This window comes from Mobula birostris, chromosome 20 (assembly GCF_030028105.1).
Source record: "Mobula birostris isolate sMobBir1 chromosome 20, sMobBir1.hap1, whole genome shotgun sequence".
Lineage (NCBI taxonomy): Eukaryota > Metazoa > Chordata > Chondrichthyes > Myliobatiformes > Myliobatidae > Mobula > Mobula birostris.
The window spans coordinates 19,580,771-19,598,849 of NC_092389.1; the positions used below are offsets into that span (position 1 = coordinate 19,580,771).

At 39.3% G+C, this 18,079-nt stretch overlaps 1 protein-coding gene across 3 annotated transcripts in view; it reads right to left on the minus strand.

The window, feature by feature from the left end:
* Positions 1–18,079, minus strand: part of LOC140185520 (sialic acid-binding Ig-like lectin 14) — a 93,519-nt gene that overhangs the window by 45,624 nt on the left and 29,816 nt on the right. For all 3 annotated transcript variants that reach the window (XR_011882639.1, XR_011882638.1, XM_072238853.1), the window contains exon 6: positions 4,285–4,312. Coding sequence is in view for 1 of the 3 variants with exons in the window: in XM_072238853.1 (XP_072094954.1) it covers positions 4,285–4,312 (28 nt within the window). In the remaining 2 variants the exon portion in view is untranslated. The remainder of the gene's footprint in view (positions 1–4,284; positions 4,313–18,079) is intronic.

Sequence of the window (18,079 nt, forward strand, 5' to 3'; positions counted from 1 at the left end):
AGTCCGGTTTATTGTCAATTCGTATCCCCAGATATTTGTAATCCTCCACCATGTCCACACTGACCCCCTGCATGGAAACAGAGGTCACCGGTACCTTAGCTCTCCTCAGGTCTACCACCAGCTCCTTAGTCTTTTTCACATTAAGCTGCAGATAATTCTGCTTACACCATGTGACAAAGTTTCCTACCGTAGCCCTGTACTCAACCTCATCTCCCTTGCTGATGCATCCAACTATGGCAGAGTCATCAGAAAACTTCTGAAGATGACAAGACTCTGTGCAGTAGTTGAAGTCCGAGGTGTAAATGGTGAAGAGAAAGGGAGACAAGACAGTCCCCTGTGGAGCCCCAGTGCTGCTGATCACTCTGTCGGACACACAGTGTTGCAAGCACACGTACTGTGGTCTGCCAGTCAGGTAAATGAGAATCCATGATACCAGGGAAGCATCCACCTGCATCGCTGTCAGCTTCTCCCCCAGCAGAGCAGGGCGGATGGTGTTGAACACACTGGAGAAGTCAAAAAACATGACCCTCACAGTGCTCGCTGGCTTGTCCAGGTGGGCGTAGACACGGTTCAGCAGGTAGACGATGGCATCCTCAACTCCTAGTTGGGGCTGGTAGGCGAACTGGAGGGGATCTAAGTGTGGCCTGACCATAGGCCGGAGCAGCTCCAGAACAAGTCTCTCCAGGGTCTTCATGATGTGGGAGGTCAATGCCACCGGTCTGTAGTCATTGAGGCCGCTGGGGCGCAGCGTCTTCGGCACAGGGACGAGGCAGGACGTCTTCCACAGCACAGGAACCCTCCGTAGCCTCAGGCTCATGTTGAATACATGGCGACGTACTCCACATAGCTGAGGGGCACAGGCTTTGAGCACCCTGGTACTGACACCATCCGGTCCTGCAGCCTTGCTTGGGTTGAGACGTTTCAGCTGTCTTCTCACCTGTTCTCACCCTTACCACTCTGTATCAAAACTTGCCCCGCACATCTCCTCTGATCGGACTTCCTCTCACCTTAAATGCATGTCATCTGGCTGACGTTACTGATTCCTATAATGCTTCTCTTGCAATGATTAGATAGTGACACCATTTCAAGACTCTTGTTAGTCAAATGACGCACTGAAGTTCTATGATCTACTGCAAAAAACAATCTGCTGGAAGAAATGATCAGGTCCTGATGTCGGATCTTGATCCGAAATGTCAACAATTTCTTCCCCTCCACCCTCCCTCCCAGATTCTGCTCAATCTGCTGAGATCCTCCAGCAGATTGTTTGTTGCTCCAGATTCTAGCATCTGCCATTTCTTGTGGCTCTACCATCTAGTTCTATGTTCTGCTTGTGTAGTTTACAATCTACGGCACGAATAATGCATTTTCCAGTCTCAGGTAACCCACACCCCTGATATGCTCTTCCCACACACAGCACTCCACCTAGTTTTCTTCTCCATTTGTTCATCCCTCCCCACCTGGTTCCATCTACCCAACATTCTCTCCCCATCTGGCTTAACATATCATCAAAGAGCTTCAACCTCCACACTGGCAATTCTTCCGGTTCCCTTTCAGTCCCAATGCAGCATCTCGACAGTCCAGGGGTTGCAAATTCCAAGGAAACCTTTTTATAAATCCTCTATGAAGATTAGCTTTATGTACATGTACATCAAACACATCAAAACATACAGTGAAATACGTTTTTTCGCATCAGCAACCAAGACAGTTCAAGGATGTGCTGGGAGCAGCCCGCAAATGACACCGTGCTTCCAGTGCCAACATAGCATGCCTACAACTCACTAACCCCATAAGTCTTTGGACTGTGGGAGAAAACTGAAGCACCCAGAGGAAACCCACACGGTCACAGGGAGAACGTGCAAACTCCTTACGGACAGCGGTGGAATTGAACACTGATTGCTGGTGCCGTAAGGTATTCCACTAACTGCTACACAAATGTGCCGCCACTTTCTCCTCCTTGAGCTTCTTTTCCTCATCCTTTTTCATCTTCTGAAGGTCCATTCATGTTAAAGTGTTAAAATATGAAGCAAACATGTTGATGTTCTTTTTCCCCTTCCAGGAATGCACAGCAGCAACCCTCCCTCTGGTCCAAACAACAATTCTTAAATTGGTAACCATGGAGATGGCATAAAGCTCACTAAAGGAAAGCTTTGTTACTTTGTTGGAGTTTTCTTGCTGGACAACACACTTACCATTGGACAACTGCAGCCTTGTCAGCATCTTTCTGTTCTCAAACATGCTGGGGTTATTTCTGGAGCCCACAAGACTATCTGACTGTCATTTACATTTCTCAGCACTGCTGGGAATTTTGCCAGTTGGAATAATGTGCCCATCTGATCACTGAATGTATTGTAATGAGAAGTCATGAAGATTATCCCTGCTGAATGGCAAGTTTCCCCAGCCAAACTTTCTGTGTGTCAATTTGGAAGGAATCCTCTCCCAAATATCTCAAATCCTATCTTAAGCCTAAAAGATATATTTTAAAAAATCTGTAGGTTGTGGAAATCTGAAATAAAACCAAAAGTGCTGGAAAAACTCAGGGAAACTAGTAAAAGAATATCAATCTGGAAAATTGACTCCACAGATGCCGCCTGACCAGCTGAATATTTTCAGTATCTATTAATTTGCCTGCAATTACACTTACTAAGCTGATACTCTAGGTAATCTGCAAACATTATTTTTGTTATTGTTGTAGAATATAAGTTTAAAAGTTAGATAAACTGAGATTAACAAAACAAGGGTTCCTCTCCTAATTCAGGCAATGCAACAAACTGGAAGAAAGTTACTAACATAAAGCAAGCTTATGAACACGAAGCTGTGAGATGTATAAATCCATTCTCAATGGTTAGCTGTTGAACTTTCTACAGACAGGAACAGCTGTAACTTTTGTCAGGGTTGGTAAAGAAAGAGAGCATGATAACTTAGATCAAGGCCAAGATGATTTTCCCCTTGACTTTTCCCCACCCACAGGGTTTCACTTATCACCTTCTAGCTTGTCCACCTTCCCCCTCCCCCCACTTTTTTATTCGGGTGTCTTTTCCCCTTCCTTTCCAGTCCTGAAGGAGGATCCCGGCCCAAAGTGTTGACTGTTTATTCATTATCATAGATGCTGCCTGGCCTGCTGAGTTCCTCCAACATTGTGTGTGTGTTGCTCAAGATGAAAGAAGATTGGTTAAACAACGGTGGTAATAACCACATTGTTAACACTATGCCAAGTTATATATATTTATGCAATCCAATTGTGTTTGTTGGTACACTTGAAAATGTCATTAATTATATCAGCTATTCTGAAAGTGTGATTTGAATGAAAAATGATCTGCTAGTAATTATGTGACTTTGTTACTGGATTTTTATTGAACGAGGCTACAAAATATCAAAGGATTAACGCAGCAGGACCTTCTATTCTGCTTATATGCCCTTTGCAATTTGTCAGTACAGTACCCTGAGTTCATGTTAATAACATGATGATATTTCAATTCAAGAATCCATATAATTCTCTAGCTCTTCTGTTTAATTTTTACAATAAGAAATGAAGATAGCAGCTCTGAAGTTATAGAATCACCCAGAGCTTTTAACTAAGTTAACTACAGTATTTTTTTCATCAATAATTTTAATTGGCTGAAAATAAGCTTCGTTTTAGAAACTAAATCTGACTGACTACTACACTCCAACTCTATCTTCTTTTAGAAATTGTTCTTCTTTGTCGGTGTTACATGACTTTATGCAATACGTTACAATACTGCGGAGGTAGTTACCATATCAAGTGATTTTTGTATATTTTCTGACTAATGGACAAATCGACTTAAGGACTTCTATAGAAACGGACCACGTTCATTACCCAGGGATGGCGTGTATTCATACTTTTTATCAATAACGTGAAAAAATATTTGACGTCTCTTTTGTGCATCCTACTTGGAGAATGTATGTGGTTCAAGTTTGAGGTTTGTTTTTCTCAGAGCTCAATTTGTTATAAATGAGCTTTTATTTCTGAGGTAAGCACAGCAGAAATACGCTGACACCAGTTTCAGGAAGTTTTGCGGTAATTCTCAGACACAATGATTAGGATCAACTCCTCAGTTACAATTAGAACTTTGGATCTTGGAAAAGACATAAATTAGCATTTGAGAGATTTGGTGGATGTGAAATGCATTAATCAAATTGGATACACATTACAAATATGTTAGTCAAAATGTACTTTTCTAATATATTTTCATCTCGTTAAAATTTCAGTCAGCATGAAATATGTTGTGTAAAAATACAATGACCACATTAAATAATAATTCATACCTCAGCTCAGTCGATACATTTACCGGATCTGGAGAAAGAAACATACATATAATTTAGAATCTCTTAATTTCCAGCAAACTCAGATTTCGATACATATCTTAACAGTTATAACTATTAGACCATTCATTCCTGACATACCATCAATAGACATTGTTTGCTCCCTCAGCAGAGAGTATCAGCATGGCATGGTTTGTAATACTCTGAATCAGAAGATTGTGGGTTTGCAGCACTTTCCAGAAACCTTTGCACAAAAGGGTAGGCAGACACTTTAGTGCAATGCTAAAACCGCGCACAACTCTATGAGGTGCCTTCTTTCAGATGAGGCATTACATTAGGCCCTTGTTTTTATTGACTTATATGGACTTACCATTCTTTTATGTAGAAGGAAAGGTATCCTTGGTCTCTTGACCGTGTTTATTCTTCATTCAACATATTCAAATATAAACTAACTGGCCATTATCACTTTGCTGTTTTTTGGTGAAAAATCACTTATCTCTATTTCCCTCCTCACAGATGCAGCCTGCCATGTTGAGTATCCTCTGCATTTTATGTCCTTATATCACTTTGCTGTTTGGGCGATCCTGTAGTGAATAAGTTAGCCGCCATGTCCTGTGACTACATTTCTCAAGTACCTCACTGGTTCTAAAGCAGTTTGAGATTTTGTTAGGCAACACTTCCTATACTTCTCTAACTAAACAATATCACTTGGTTTCCCTTACAGCACCTAGCGGGAAAATTCCACTTTCTGCTAAAGTCAAAGCACTTCAAATTCTGTTCTGGCTCAGTATTCCAAAAGAGAATGCAATCATCAAATCCTTCAGATTTAGGAGTTGCAAGTACCTTGAATGAAGCCAGCATAACTGTTCAGAAAATATGTTCCTCCCTATAATAAGCAATGCTAAAATTAAGTTCTCTTTTAACACTTCTTCCATTCTGACCTCTTGAACAGGACAGAATAGTTTAATTATCTCATCAATGACAGACATGCCTTTAGGTCATCCTAAGTCCCTCAATTCTGAATGTCCCCTCCTAAATCTCTCTACGTAGTTGTGTCTCTCTCTTAAGCCATTTAATAACAACTACCTCTTTGCCATTGATTTTATGTGTCTGTCCAAATGTACCTTCGTGCCAAATTTTATTTTATGCATATTTTATGCATTTAGCGATACAGCGTGGTGTAGGCCTACCGGGCCATCATGTCGTGCTATTCCAGCAACCCCAATTAATCCTAACCTAATCACAGGACAATGTACAATGACCAATTAACTTACTCGAGCTGACCGGTGGTATAGTGGCATCAGCGCCAGACTTGGAGGCGAGTGGTCCCGGGTTCGAATCTGCTGCTGGCTCGAGCCAGCAACTCAGCCTCATAAAAAACAGACAAAATGATAAAGAAATGGCGAGACTGCCACCTGATGCGCCACAAGGCGTGGAGAGGAATAACGTAACAATTAACCTACTCAGTATATCTTGGAATGTGGGAGGAAACTGGAGCACCCGGGAAAACCACGGGGAGGACGTACAGAGACTCCTTACAGAACGGCGCCGGAATTGAACTCCAAACTCCGGAATGCCCCGAGCTGTAATAGCATCGTTTGATAACATCCCTGAGAAGTGGTTTGGAATATTTTCTGGATATTAAGTTTGTGAATAAAATATAGATAATGTGTACTATTTTAGAAGCTTAGCCCTACATAAAGCACGACTGAAGGCAATTCCATCATAATGACAGATTCAAAGTATTATGGAGATAATCAAAATTTTTGTTGAAACATCTTTTATAAGTAAGCATTTCAAAAAAACAATGAATCAATCAATACAAATGGCATCAAGAGTTTAAACTATACACTTCGTGTAACTCCTTGAGTGGCAGCAACACGTTCCTTTTAATCTCTTCTTTGAGTTTTGCATCATACCTTAAGAACCAAAATCAATTCGTAGCCTTCACAATTTTAGTAAACGCAATACTTGTTATGATTAATCTCCTCTCATAATTTAAACCTAGGGGTCTAGATGCCATTCTGATAAAGTTGCATGTCATTTCATCTAATGTTGTAACGTGCATGTCTTTGATCATAAGCAATATATGTTGTTTTAATATTACTAAATTTTATAGCATGTGACTAACAGCTCTCTGGATTGTAATGGTAACTATATTAAGTTCCAGAGAGAAACTCTTGAGGAATCCTTGAATAAAAGTCAAACCTTGATCTCTATATGTACCATGGGCATTTATCTGCATGTTTTGCAAATGGACTTCGTTGGTCGTTAAGAATCTATAGAGAACTCATACTACACAAAGGGAATTTAGGAGTGTTCCCCAAGATCTGTTCAAAGTGCTCCTGGTATCTAATCACATCTTTATATAGCTGAGGCATAACTTCTACCCCACTGGATTCTGCATATAAAAAAATTACATCCAATCAGCTTTCTGATTGCTTTCTGTACCTGATTGTGACACTTTACTGAACATAAAGCCCCAACTTTCTTCTTCATCGGAAGTTCTCCATTTGAGGTCATTCAGGTACAAAACAATAGCTTTATCTCAGTGTAAATTGAAATCCATTTGCCACATTTATAAAATACAATCTCCAACATGGATGCAGACCCAGCATGGTTGAACATTGGGATTCAGACTTACTAAAATAAAAAAATGAAGCCAAAAAGTGAAAAAAAATCAGTAGGTACCTGTTTACCATCTAAGCATATTTACATTTTAGACTTTTAGATGCCATTATACAAATGCTAGTTTCAATCTTCCAAAGTGTACTTTAATTACCATGAAATACTTATTATCTTTGTAGTCTGTTCGGATTTATTCAGGACTTATGGAATTATGTGAATATAGGAGTTATTAATTCAAATGAGAACCAGTCCTCAGGAAATGCAATCTGTCCACAAGCTTCCATTGATATTTTGTGGCCCATGGCACCAGCTATGGGGTTAGGGTCATGGTCATAGGGATATTCTAATTCTGTCCCGTTTAAAACTATGCAGGGGAAGACAACAGATGAACTGGTGATCATGGAAAACTTCAGAATGAGATCAGGAAGGCATTAAGGTCCATGTATAGGATTTTCAAGCAATGGCTGCAATAATCTATGTTTTTCTCTTTAAGATATTAATTATGGTACATAAGGACATGAATCATAATTGTATGTTTAACACATGAAAAGGCTATTTGATGAAATTATTTCTCTTTCAGCACACTGCCACAAATACTGTATGTAAGATTACTCATTCCATTATGGAATTTTGAAGGGTACTTCACAGTATCAAGAAGCAATCAGTCCAACAGGCTTGGAGAGTGGGCAAAGTTTCCACCATCTGCTACAGTTAACTAGAGCATGGAGGGATGTTCTGCTCAAAGAAACTTTGATAACTGTCTAACAGCATCGGCACTGGCTTAGCTGCCTTCTGACTCTAGTTTCTGCCATTTTTAATGTACTGTATCCCAGATTTGTTGCAAGAGCGCACGAGTCAAACCAAAAAATTCAGTCAATAACAATTTTACTGTGAATGATGATGAAAGGCTGTGCAGAGCTTCCAGACAACACCCATGAGCACTTTAAAATATTACTACTGAATCTTTAATACTGCCTGTATTTGTGGAATAGACAAACCAAGTGTTCTTTTATAGTTTCTCTAGCAACACTATGCATAATGCCCTACTTATTAATTGTAAGTTAAAATTGGCCTGGTTAGTATTAATCTCAACCCTATAGCAATAAGAGAGATCTGATATAAATATACCCTGATGCATTTGTGGTAAAGTAATGTGCAGAACTGAATACAAGCACAAATATGTTTTCAAACCACAAGCAAGAGAAAATCTGCAGATGCTAGAAATCCGAGCAACACACACAAAATGCTGAAAGAACTCAGCAGGCCAGGCAGTATCTACGGAAAAAAGTACAGTCGCCGTTTCAGGCCGAAACCCTGCACCTCAGTGAGACTCGCCATAGATCAGGAGACCGCTTTGCCGAGCATCTATGCCAGAACAAGCAGGATCTCCCAGTAGTCAACCATTTCAATTCGACTTCACATTCCCATTCTGATATGTCCATCCATGGCCTCCTCCACTGTCGTGATGACAGTCCTGACGAAGGGTTCCGGCCCGAAACGTCGACCAATCTTTTCCACGGATGCTGCCCGACCTGCTGAGTTCCTCCAGCACGTTGTGAGTGTTGCTTTGACCCCAGCATCTGCAGATTATTTTGTGTGATGAAGCTAAATATAGGTTTGTGGAACAACACCTTATATTCTGTTTGGGTATATAACATCTTGGTGGAACATATATTCCGTTTGGGTATATAACTCCATTTTCCATCCCTTTTTTCCCTCCCTATCTCACCTCATCTCACCAATCAACTTCCCAGCTCTTCACTTCATTCCACCCCACCCCAATCCAGGTTTCACCTATCACCTGGCATTTCTCTCTCCCATCCTCCCACCTTTTAAAACTACTCATCTTTTTTTTTTCTCCAGTCCTGCCGAAGGGTTTCGGTCCAAAACGTCAACTGTACTTTTTTCCATAGATGCTGCCTGGCCTGCTGAGTTCCTCCAGCAGTTTGTGCGTTTTGCTACAACAAATGTTTCATTACCCAGAGACACATTTTCTCCATCTTGCTGAATTTTTGAAAAAGTCTCCAAATATCCATGGCTTATACTTCAATGTCATTCTGTGTGTGCTGCTTTGTTGCCTCATGGATGTGTGCTTAGCCCACTGCTCTACTCTCTACACTCATGACTGTGTGGCTAAGGACAGTTCAAGTACCACCTACAAATTTGCTGATGGCACCACCATTATGGGTGGAATCTCAGTTCATGATGAAAAATTGTATAGAAGAGATCTCTCTGGTTGAATAGATCAGCTGGTTGAATGATGTTGGAACAACAACTTCTTACTCAACAACAGAAAGACCAAAAAATTGATTGTGGACCTCAGTAAGGGTCAGTTAGAAGAACACACACCAGTCCTCATTGAGGGGTCAGTGCTGGGAAGGATGAGCAGCTACAAGTTCCTGGGTGTCAACATCTCCAAGAATCTATCCTGGGCTCAGCACATTCATACAATCATGGAGAAGGCACACCAATGGCTTTACCTCATAGATTTTGTATATCATTGAAGACTTCTACAAATTACTAAAGATATACAGTGGAGAGCATTCTGACTGGTTGTATCACAGCTTGGTACAGAAACACCAATGCACAGGATTGCAAGAGGAGTATATCACGGGCAGAACCTCCCCCACCATCGTGGAGACCTTCAAGAGGCAGTACCTCAAGAGGCTGAATCCATCATTAAGGACCTTCAACATTTGGGACATGTCCTCATCTTGTTTCTACCATCAGGATGGAGGAAACAGCCTGAAGATCCACAACCAAGAATTAGGAAGAGCTTCTGCCCCTTCTACTCAGATTTCTAAATAGTCCATGAGCATTAATTAATTACTTCCTTTTTCTTACTTTTTTTTAATTGATAGTAATTTAAAGCTTTGCACTGTACTGCTGCCACAAAAATTACACGTGTCAGTGATAAGAAACCTGAATCTGATGCTGAAGTACAGGAAGCATTACATGATCACAAATACAAAAGATTCTGCAGATGCTGGAAATCCAAAGCAACACACACAAAATGCTGGAGGAACTCAGCACCTATAGAAATGAATAAACAGTCAACCTTTCAGACCGAGACCCTTCTTCAGGACTGAAAATGAAGGGGAAGATCCCAGAATAAAAAGATGCGGGGGTAGGGAAAGGTGGTGATAGGAGAAGCCAGGTGGGTAGATTACACAACATGACATCTTCCTGTTGTGGTAACCACAGAAAATTATGTGGTACCACTGAGCTAACAGAAAGGTGTTTTACAATGGTTGTAGCCAAAGTTTCCTCATTCAATCATCATGAGCAAAATCAGACAATGCAGTCATTCTTTAGTTGACTATCTTGCTAAATGCTAATTATCTGTCCTATTTCCATGGTGAATAAGTGTAACAGTATATCTGGGGAAAAATACCCATTGTAAAATGCTGTGAAATATTCTGAGAATGCCATGAGGGCTTTTTAAGTGCTTGCCTGAAGTGTTTTGAGCTCACTGATATCTGACTTAAATAATTACTGATAAATGATTCTGATTGATACTTAAGTTTTTGATTTGAAAATGAGTTGTTACTCATTACAAGGTTATTTTCCAGAGCCAGTGCTATGCTTTTATCAATCTAGCAGAAAATGGCTGAAATGGCTCCTTTCGGTTCTTAGAAAATGCAACTAAAGTACCTCGGTTAGAAAGATAGCCCACAGCCCAACTTATGCTCAAGTTTAGATCACAACTCTTGGACAAGTTATTTATTTCTTTCACTGGGTACAAGTGACAATTGTACCTCTTTAATTTTGTGCTTCTTTTAATGATTTAATAAAACTTATGCCTTATGATGAATTTACTGAAATTTACGTGCTCTAAATTCATCAGTTTTTGGACAAATGTTGAGCAATGCATTACATCACATAAAGCACCAAGCACTTGGAGTGTCACTCAAAAATTTGAAGAAATGGACAAAAGCATATCCCTGTGTAACAAAGGATTTGATCAATTTGTGATTGTTACTCAGTTCAGGATGTCGATTTACTGCAAATGCACCAGGGTACATTTATATCTGCCATAAATTTCATTTATATCTTCCAAACATTGACAATTGATTAAATGGTCAAATGAAATGTTTCATAGTACGGTTTATAGTAATCTTTATGTGAAAGATATTCTGCATTCATTTAATGCAAACCTTAACTTTTTTAAAGAAGGGATCCTTATGCTCCACAACCGCTGGACTAAGTGTGTAAATGTAGGAAAAGTAAATGTGCTAGGTTTTCTGAAATTGACTCCTTCTGCCCTAGGCCACGAACTTATCAATCACCCCTTGTATGAATCAACATTGGTAAGAATCATGACGAGCACACATAAAGAAAATGTGTTCTTTTAAGTGTTAAGAACGTAATAGTGTAGATGTTTGAAAGTGGCAATGTGGCCATACTGATAATAAGAACACAATCAAAATTAAGCACATGAAATGGATATTTTCTCTAAGGGAAATATTTAAAAACAACTAACTTCTTCAAGAAAAGAATAAATAAAATCTGCAAATCTGCAAATGAAAAGGCTTTTTTGTTAAGGCTAAGCATGAGGAATACGTGCATAATGGCTCAGACAGATAAAGATAAAGAACCGTTAAGTTATCAGCAGAAATAATACATATACTGTCATATTTTTTACTACATAACCCAAAATCATGCATTCATAATGAGATCAGCAGCATAGTTTACCAATTTAAATAGAAAGTGCTTTTGGTCAGTTAATTGACAATAATTACATTAATATATTAAAACGTGAATATGTCCATTTATGAATTGATCACAATAATCAATTGTTGATGGGTTTATTATTGTCACGTGTACTGAGATACAGTAAAAAATTGGTCTTTCGTACATTCACTCGGATGAAATTATTGCAACAGTGCATTAAGGTAGGACAAGGTAAAACAGTAACACAATGCAGAATAGAGTATTACAATTACAGAGAAAGTGCAGCACAGGTAGGCAATAAGGTACAAGATTATAAAGAGATAGATTATGAGGTCAAGAATCCATCTTGTTGAAATAAGGATCCATTCAATAGATCAATAGTGGGATAGAAGCTGTCCTTGAGCTTGGTGGTATATGCTTTCAGGATTCCACGTAGGGGAGATGGGGAAAACACATGTTCACACAACTATATTTATTTAAAGTGGTTTCACAAAATCTAATATTAGAAATGATAGACAACAATAAAATATTATCAGATAAGGGTTAGGAAGTCTGTCTGATGTAGTCTGATGAAAGATCTTGAGCCAATACATCAACTGTATATTTTGCTCTATTTTTGCTTCCTGACCTGTTGAGTTCCTCCAGCACTTTGCGTGTGTTGCTCATGATTTCTAGCATCTGCAGAATCTCTTATGTTTAGAAAATGAACTTTCAATTGGAAGATTAAGTAATAAATTGGGGTAGGAGGAACTACAAAAGCTTTAAATAGAGCATTAAAATATCAGAGAACAGAAATAAATTAAGTAAGAATTAAGAAATTATTCCAAAAACCAAGGATTTAAGAGTGAACATCAAATAAAAACATTGGACATTACAAACTAAAATTTAAGAAAACATTAGACCTTGATGTTATGATTAGAAATCTTAGTCAGTATAGGCTGGGGATGGAACTGTTTAATATGCTCAGATTGATATGTTGACACATTTGGCAACATTCCTAATATATGATTATTCAGGTTAATGAACAGAAATATTTTTGAGCAACACACACAAAATGTTGGAGGAACTCAGCAGGTCAGGCAACATCTATGGAAAGGAGTATAGTCAACATTTCAGGCCAAGAACCTTCATCAGATCTCAATTTTTTTTGAGCTGGAAGGAAGGGAAAATATATTTAATGAAATAGGACAATTTCTCTAAGGGGCGCTTTTGGTAGGACACATACAATGGAGCTGGGCCAGTTTCGGAGATGACTTCCTTGTGAAACTCATTGGAGTCAAGCAATTTAAAGAGATAAAGATTAAAGATTAGCTTTATTTGTTACATGAACATTGAAGCATCGAAACATACAGTGAAATGCGTCTTTTGCATCAATGACCAACAGGGTCATAGGATGTGCTGGGGGCAGCCCACTGGTGTTGCCATCCTTCCAAGACTAATATAGCATGGCCATAGCATAACTTAGTAACCACAAGCCATACATCTTTGGAATGTGGAAGGAAACCAGAGCTGCTGGAGGAAACCTATGCAGTCACAGGCAGAACATGCAAACTCCTTAAACTCCAATCTTGAAGGTGGAGGTATAAAGCACTACGGTAATCATTACACTGCCATCCTACAATCTATAAGCATACACAATCCATATTTCAAAAATGGCACTGCACAGGATCCAATATCAGTTATTTCCTATGTGTCCTCATTCCTGTTTTGGAAAGAGTATGATTGTTGACAAAAATTCAACAATCTCAACAAATTCAGTTATTTACATAACTGGCTTGGGGACTGTGAAATTATATATGCACTAATAATTTTTAGTTCCTAAAGCCACTGCTATAAATTCACCATTTCCATTAAAAATGTACTTGAAAATTTGTGATATTGCACACAGTAAATTGTCCTTGTTTTCAAATAGCGACAATAAAAATTGCACAATACCAGCAGCCTTCATACAGTCAATCAGATTTGTGACTACTTGAATTGGACCATAACCTGAACCAACCAAAAATAATCTTTGCAAAGACTGGAACAGATGACATCCTCATTGTAACATCTTATCTTTCCCAGTTTACTTAAAAATTTTTTAATAATATGGTTTGATTGATTATAAACTGATTTTTGTAACGATGCATTTCTTAGATATTACTGATCTGTAATAATAGGTGACATGTTGCGATAAACAAAGGAATTTTTGGAATGGAATATTACCTCCCAAGCTATCTTATTTAAAAACATAACTTGCACACTATATGCTATCAATTTCTACGATTGTAGATCTCAATCCAGACATTCCTCTAATCTTCACATTTACAGGCTTGGTGAACTTTTGTTAACCTCTATTTGTAATCAAAATAAAAATAATAAAAATGTAATAATTTGACAAACTTTCATTGCACAGATGTTGTTTGACCCAGTGAGTTCCTCCAGCAGATTGATTTTTGTTCCATATTCCAACATCTGCAGTCTCTTGTGGCTCCGAAGTGTAGCAATTGACAGCTTGACAATTAATTGATAGCGATGTACTATTTTCTACTGCGGTCACCAAAGCCTATGCTAAAGGCATATCCAGCTGCATACCACACACTGTTCTCACTTACAATTGCTGCAGTTAACCACACTTCTTAAAGTCATAGAACTGTGGCTCCAAACCAGAGCGAGCAGAAATGCAAATACAAAGCTACCACCCTTTCCAGTTATTGCAAGGTTTTTTTCTATGATTTCTTGTAACAGGAGCAAAATGTGATTTAATATATGAAGGCTGCGATTGTACTATGGAATTCTTATCTCTACTGTTCTTTCACAAGGGCGATTTAATGTATAGAACACCAGATCTTTTCAAATACTGTCCTATTATCCCATCAAAACTCTTTAATCAGAAAAGACTGTATCAAGGGGCTGGATACATTACTATTAAGATTAAAAAGCCTACTTCATTTGCTTCAGTAATTAACAATGAAGGGGAAAACATTTCTGGCGTTCAGTGTCCATTATCCTGAATCTGAGTTAGGATGATTACTCTGATGATAAATTAATCAGTTACTTTGTAGATGTATTTTGTTAATTTAAAAGAGTAATCAAATATGTAAGTTGTTTGATTCATTTTTAATTGTTACATAATTTTCTTCAATTTTAATTTGGCCTTGTTACATGTAGGATAATAATACTTAGCTCATCTTCCCTGAGTATGATAATCATTGGAGCAGATATTCTTCTTGTCTTCTAGTGAAAAATGGGTGGAATGTCTTCATTTCTGACCAAGATAATCCTAGTCAATATTTCGTCCATGTGTGTCTGTCATAGTGGTTGTCATTTACTGTCGCTGCTGCATGTAAATTTCTACCTTTTCATTAAGTCGTGCCTTAAAACCTGTTGTGCCCACTGACCAGCAGTCTATCAGCCCCCAAGTAAACTATAAGACAAGCCATGCAAAATGGAAAGGGCAACCCTTTGGCATAGAATACAACTCGTCACCAAATCCTAATGTAGTGTCAGGGGACTCATCCAGTATGGAATTCACGGCAGAAAGATATAAACCAGAGTCAAGAAAGCAACACAATTTTCAGAGAGAACCTTGAAAACCCAAATTTTGGAATATCTTGCCAAAGAATGGAGAATAAATCTGTTTCAAATTCAGTCCAGAAAACCAGAGAAAGGCCACTTAGATGCAGGATATCCTCTGATTTTGCTTAAAACATTTATTAAAATTAATTTCTATTCTCTTTTGGTAGGGATGTGTATGGCAATATTAATATAAAATGGAAACACTACAATTGAGTAAGCTGTATCTATTAGACATGAAACTTTTAAAGATATATATTCCCAGCATACGTTTTAAATATCTTCTCATGGGCTGCACAATGTTTCTAATGGATTAACACCACCATAGATGTAATTCAGATAAATTTCCTCTAACCTTGGTCCTGCTTATACAAGACACAGAGCAGGATATCTTTCTTTAAGAAATCCATGGCAAAGAGTAGTACATCATGGAAACTGGCCTACCAGCCAAACCGCTCCAACCAAAATGTCCAACTAAAGACTGTGTGCATTCACTTTGTCTATGGCCCAAATTTATGAAATGTATTTAAATGCATTTAAATTTTAGATGCTGAGATAGCACCATACTTGAGTTGAGAAAATGTTGTATATTAATTTTGAAAAGACCATAGGTGACGATGAGAAACCCAAGAACTAGTGGTCAGATCACATCACGCTTTGGTTACAAAATCCTGTAAACTGCACTCAATCTGCATTGCAGAGGGAGAAAAAGGTTTCCTCCGTCATGAGGATTTTTGGTGATCTCATTGCACCCTTGGAGCTTAGAACAGGAAATTCATGGGTGATGGGGGACCTGGGGCCCAAGAGGAGCAAGGGGAGAAAATTCAGCACGCTGATGATGAAACATTAGTCATTATGAGAACATAAATTTAAATCACTCTCTATGCACAGTGGAAAAATACACCAATGTCATCTAGTTAATTTAAGCTTGAATTTCACATATAGATATAATAGTCTGAGTGACACTCAGTATGTTCTTCTATATCAAGAATAATAATATTACTATTTAGAAAAGTCTGTGGTGTTCCTCCATCTAATCTGCTCCTACTCTGCTGCAGAAACATAGAAAACCTACAGCACAATACAGGCCCTTCGGCCCACAAAGCTGTGCCAAACATGTCCTTACCTTAGAAATACCTAGGCTTACCCATAGCCCTCTATTTTTCTAAGCTCCATGTATCCATCCAGGAGTCTCTTAAAAAACCCTATCGTTTCCATCTCCACCACCGCCAATGGCAGCCCATTCCTCACACTCACCACTCCCTGTAAAAAACTTACCCCTGACATCTCCTCTGTACCTACTTCCAAGCACTTTAAAACTATGCCCTCTCGTGCTAGCCATTTCAGCCCTGAAAAAAAGCCTCTGACTATCCAGATGATCAATGCCTCTCATTATCTTGTACACCCCTATCAGGTCACCTCTCATCCTCCGTCGCTCCAAGGAGAAAAGGTCAACTTCACTCAATCTATAAGGCATGCTCCCCAATCCAGGCAACATCCTTGTAGTTCTCCTCTGCACCCTTTCTATGGTTTCCGCAGCCTTCCTGTAGTGAGGCGAATAGAATTGAACACAATACTCCAAGTGCGTCTGACCAGGGTCCTATACAGCTGCAACATTACCTCTCAGCTCTTAAACTCAATCCTACAATTGATGAAGGCCAATGCACTGTATGCCTTCTTAACCACAGAGTCAACCTGCTTGGCAGCTTTTAGTGTTCTATGGACTCAGACCCCAAGATCCCTCTGATCCTCCACACTGCCAAGAATCTTACCATTAATGCTATATTCTGCCATCATATTTGACCTACCAAAATAAACCACCTCACACTTATCTGGGTTGAACTCCATCTGTCACTTTTCAGCCCAGTTTTGCATCCTATCAATGTCCCGCGGTAACCTCTGACAGCCCTCCATACTATCCACAACATCCCAACCTTTGTGTCATCAGCAAACTTACTAACCCATTCCACCACTTCCTCATCCAGGTCCTTTATAAAAATCACAAACAAAGAGTAGGGGTCCCAGAACAGATCCCTGAGGCACACCACTGGTCACTGGCCTCCATGCAGAATATGACCCATCTACAACCACTCTTTGCCTTCTGTGGGCAAACCAGTTCTGGATCCACAAAGCAATGTCCCCTTGGATCCCATACCTCCTTACTTCCTCAATAAGTCTTGCATGTACTTTACCAAATGCCTTGCTAAAATCCATATACACTACGTCAACAGCTCTACCTTCATCAATGTGTTTAGTCACATCCTCACAAAATTCAATTAGGCTTGTAAGGCACGACCTGCCTTTGACAAAGCCATGCTGACTATTCCTAATCGTATTATGCCTCTCCAAATGTTGATAAGTCCTGCATCTCATGATCTTCTCCATCAACTTACCAACCACTGAAGTAAGACTCACCGGTCTATAATTTCCTGGGCTATCCTTACTCCCTTTCTTGAATAAAGGAACAACATCCGCAACCCTCCAATCCTCTGGAACCTCTCCCGTCCCCATCGATGATGCAAAAATCATCGCCAGAGGCTCAGCAATCTCCTCCCTCACCTCCCACAGTAGCCTGGGGTACATCCCGTCTGGTCGCAGTGACTTATCCAACTTGATGCTTTCCAAAAGCTCCTGCACATCCTCTTTCTTAATATCTACATGCTCAAGCTTTTCAGTCTGCTGCAAGTCATCTCTATGATCACCAAGATCCTTTTCCGTAGTGAATATGAAGCAAAGTATTCATTAAGTACCTCTGCTATCTCCTCCAGTTCCATACACACTTTTCCACTGTCACACTTGATTGGTCCTATTCTCTCACATCCTATCCTCTTGCTCTTCACATTCTTGTAGAATGCCTTGGGGCTTTCCTTAATCCTGTCCACCAAGGCCTTCTCATGGCCCCTTCTGGCTCTCCTAATTTCATTCTTATGCTCCTTCCTGC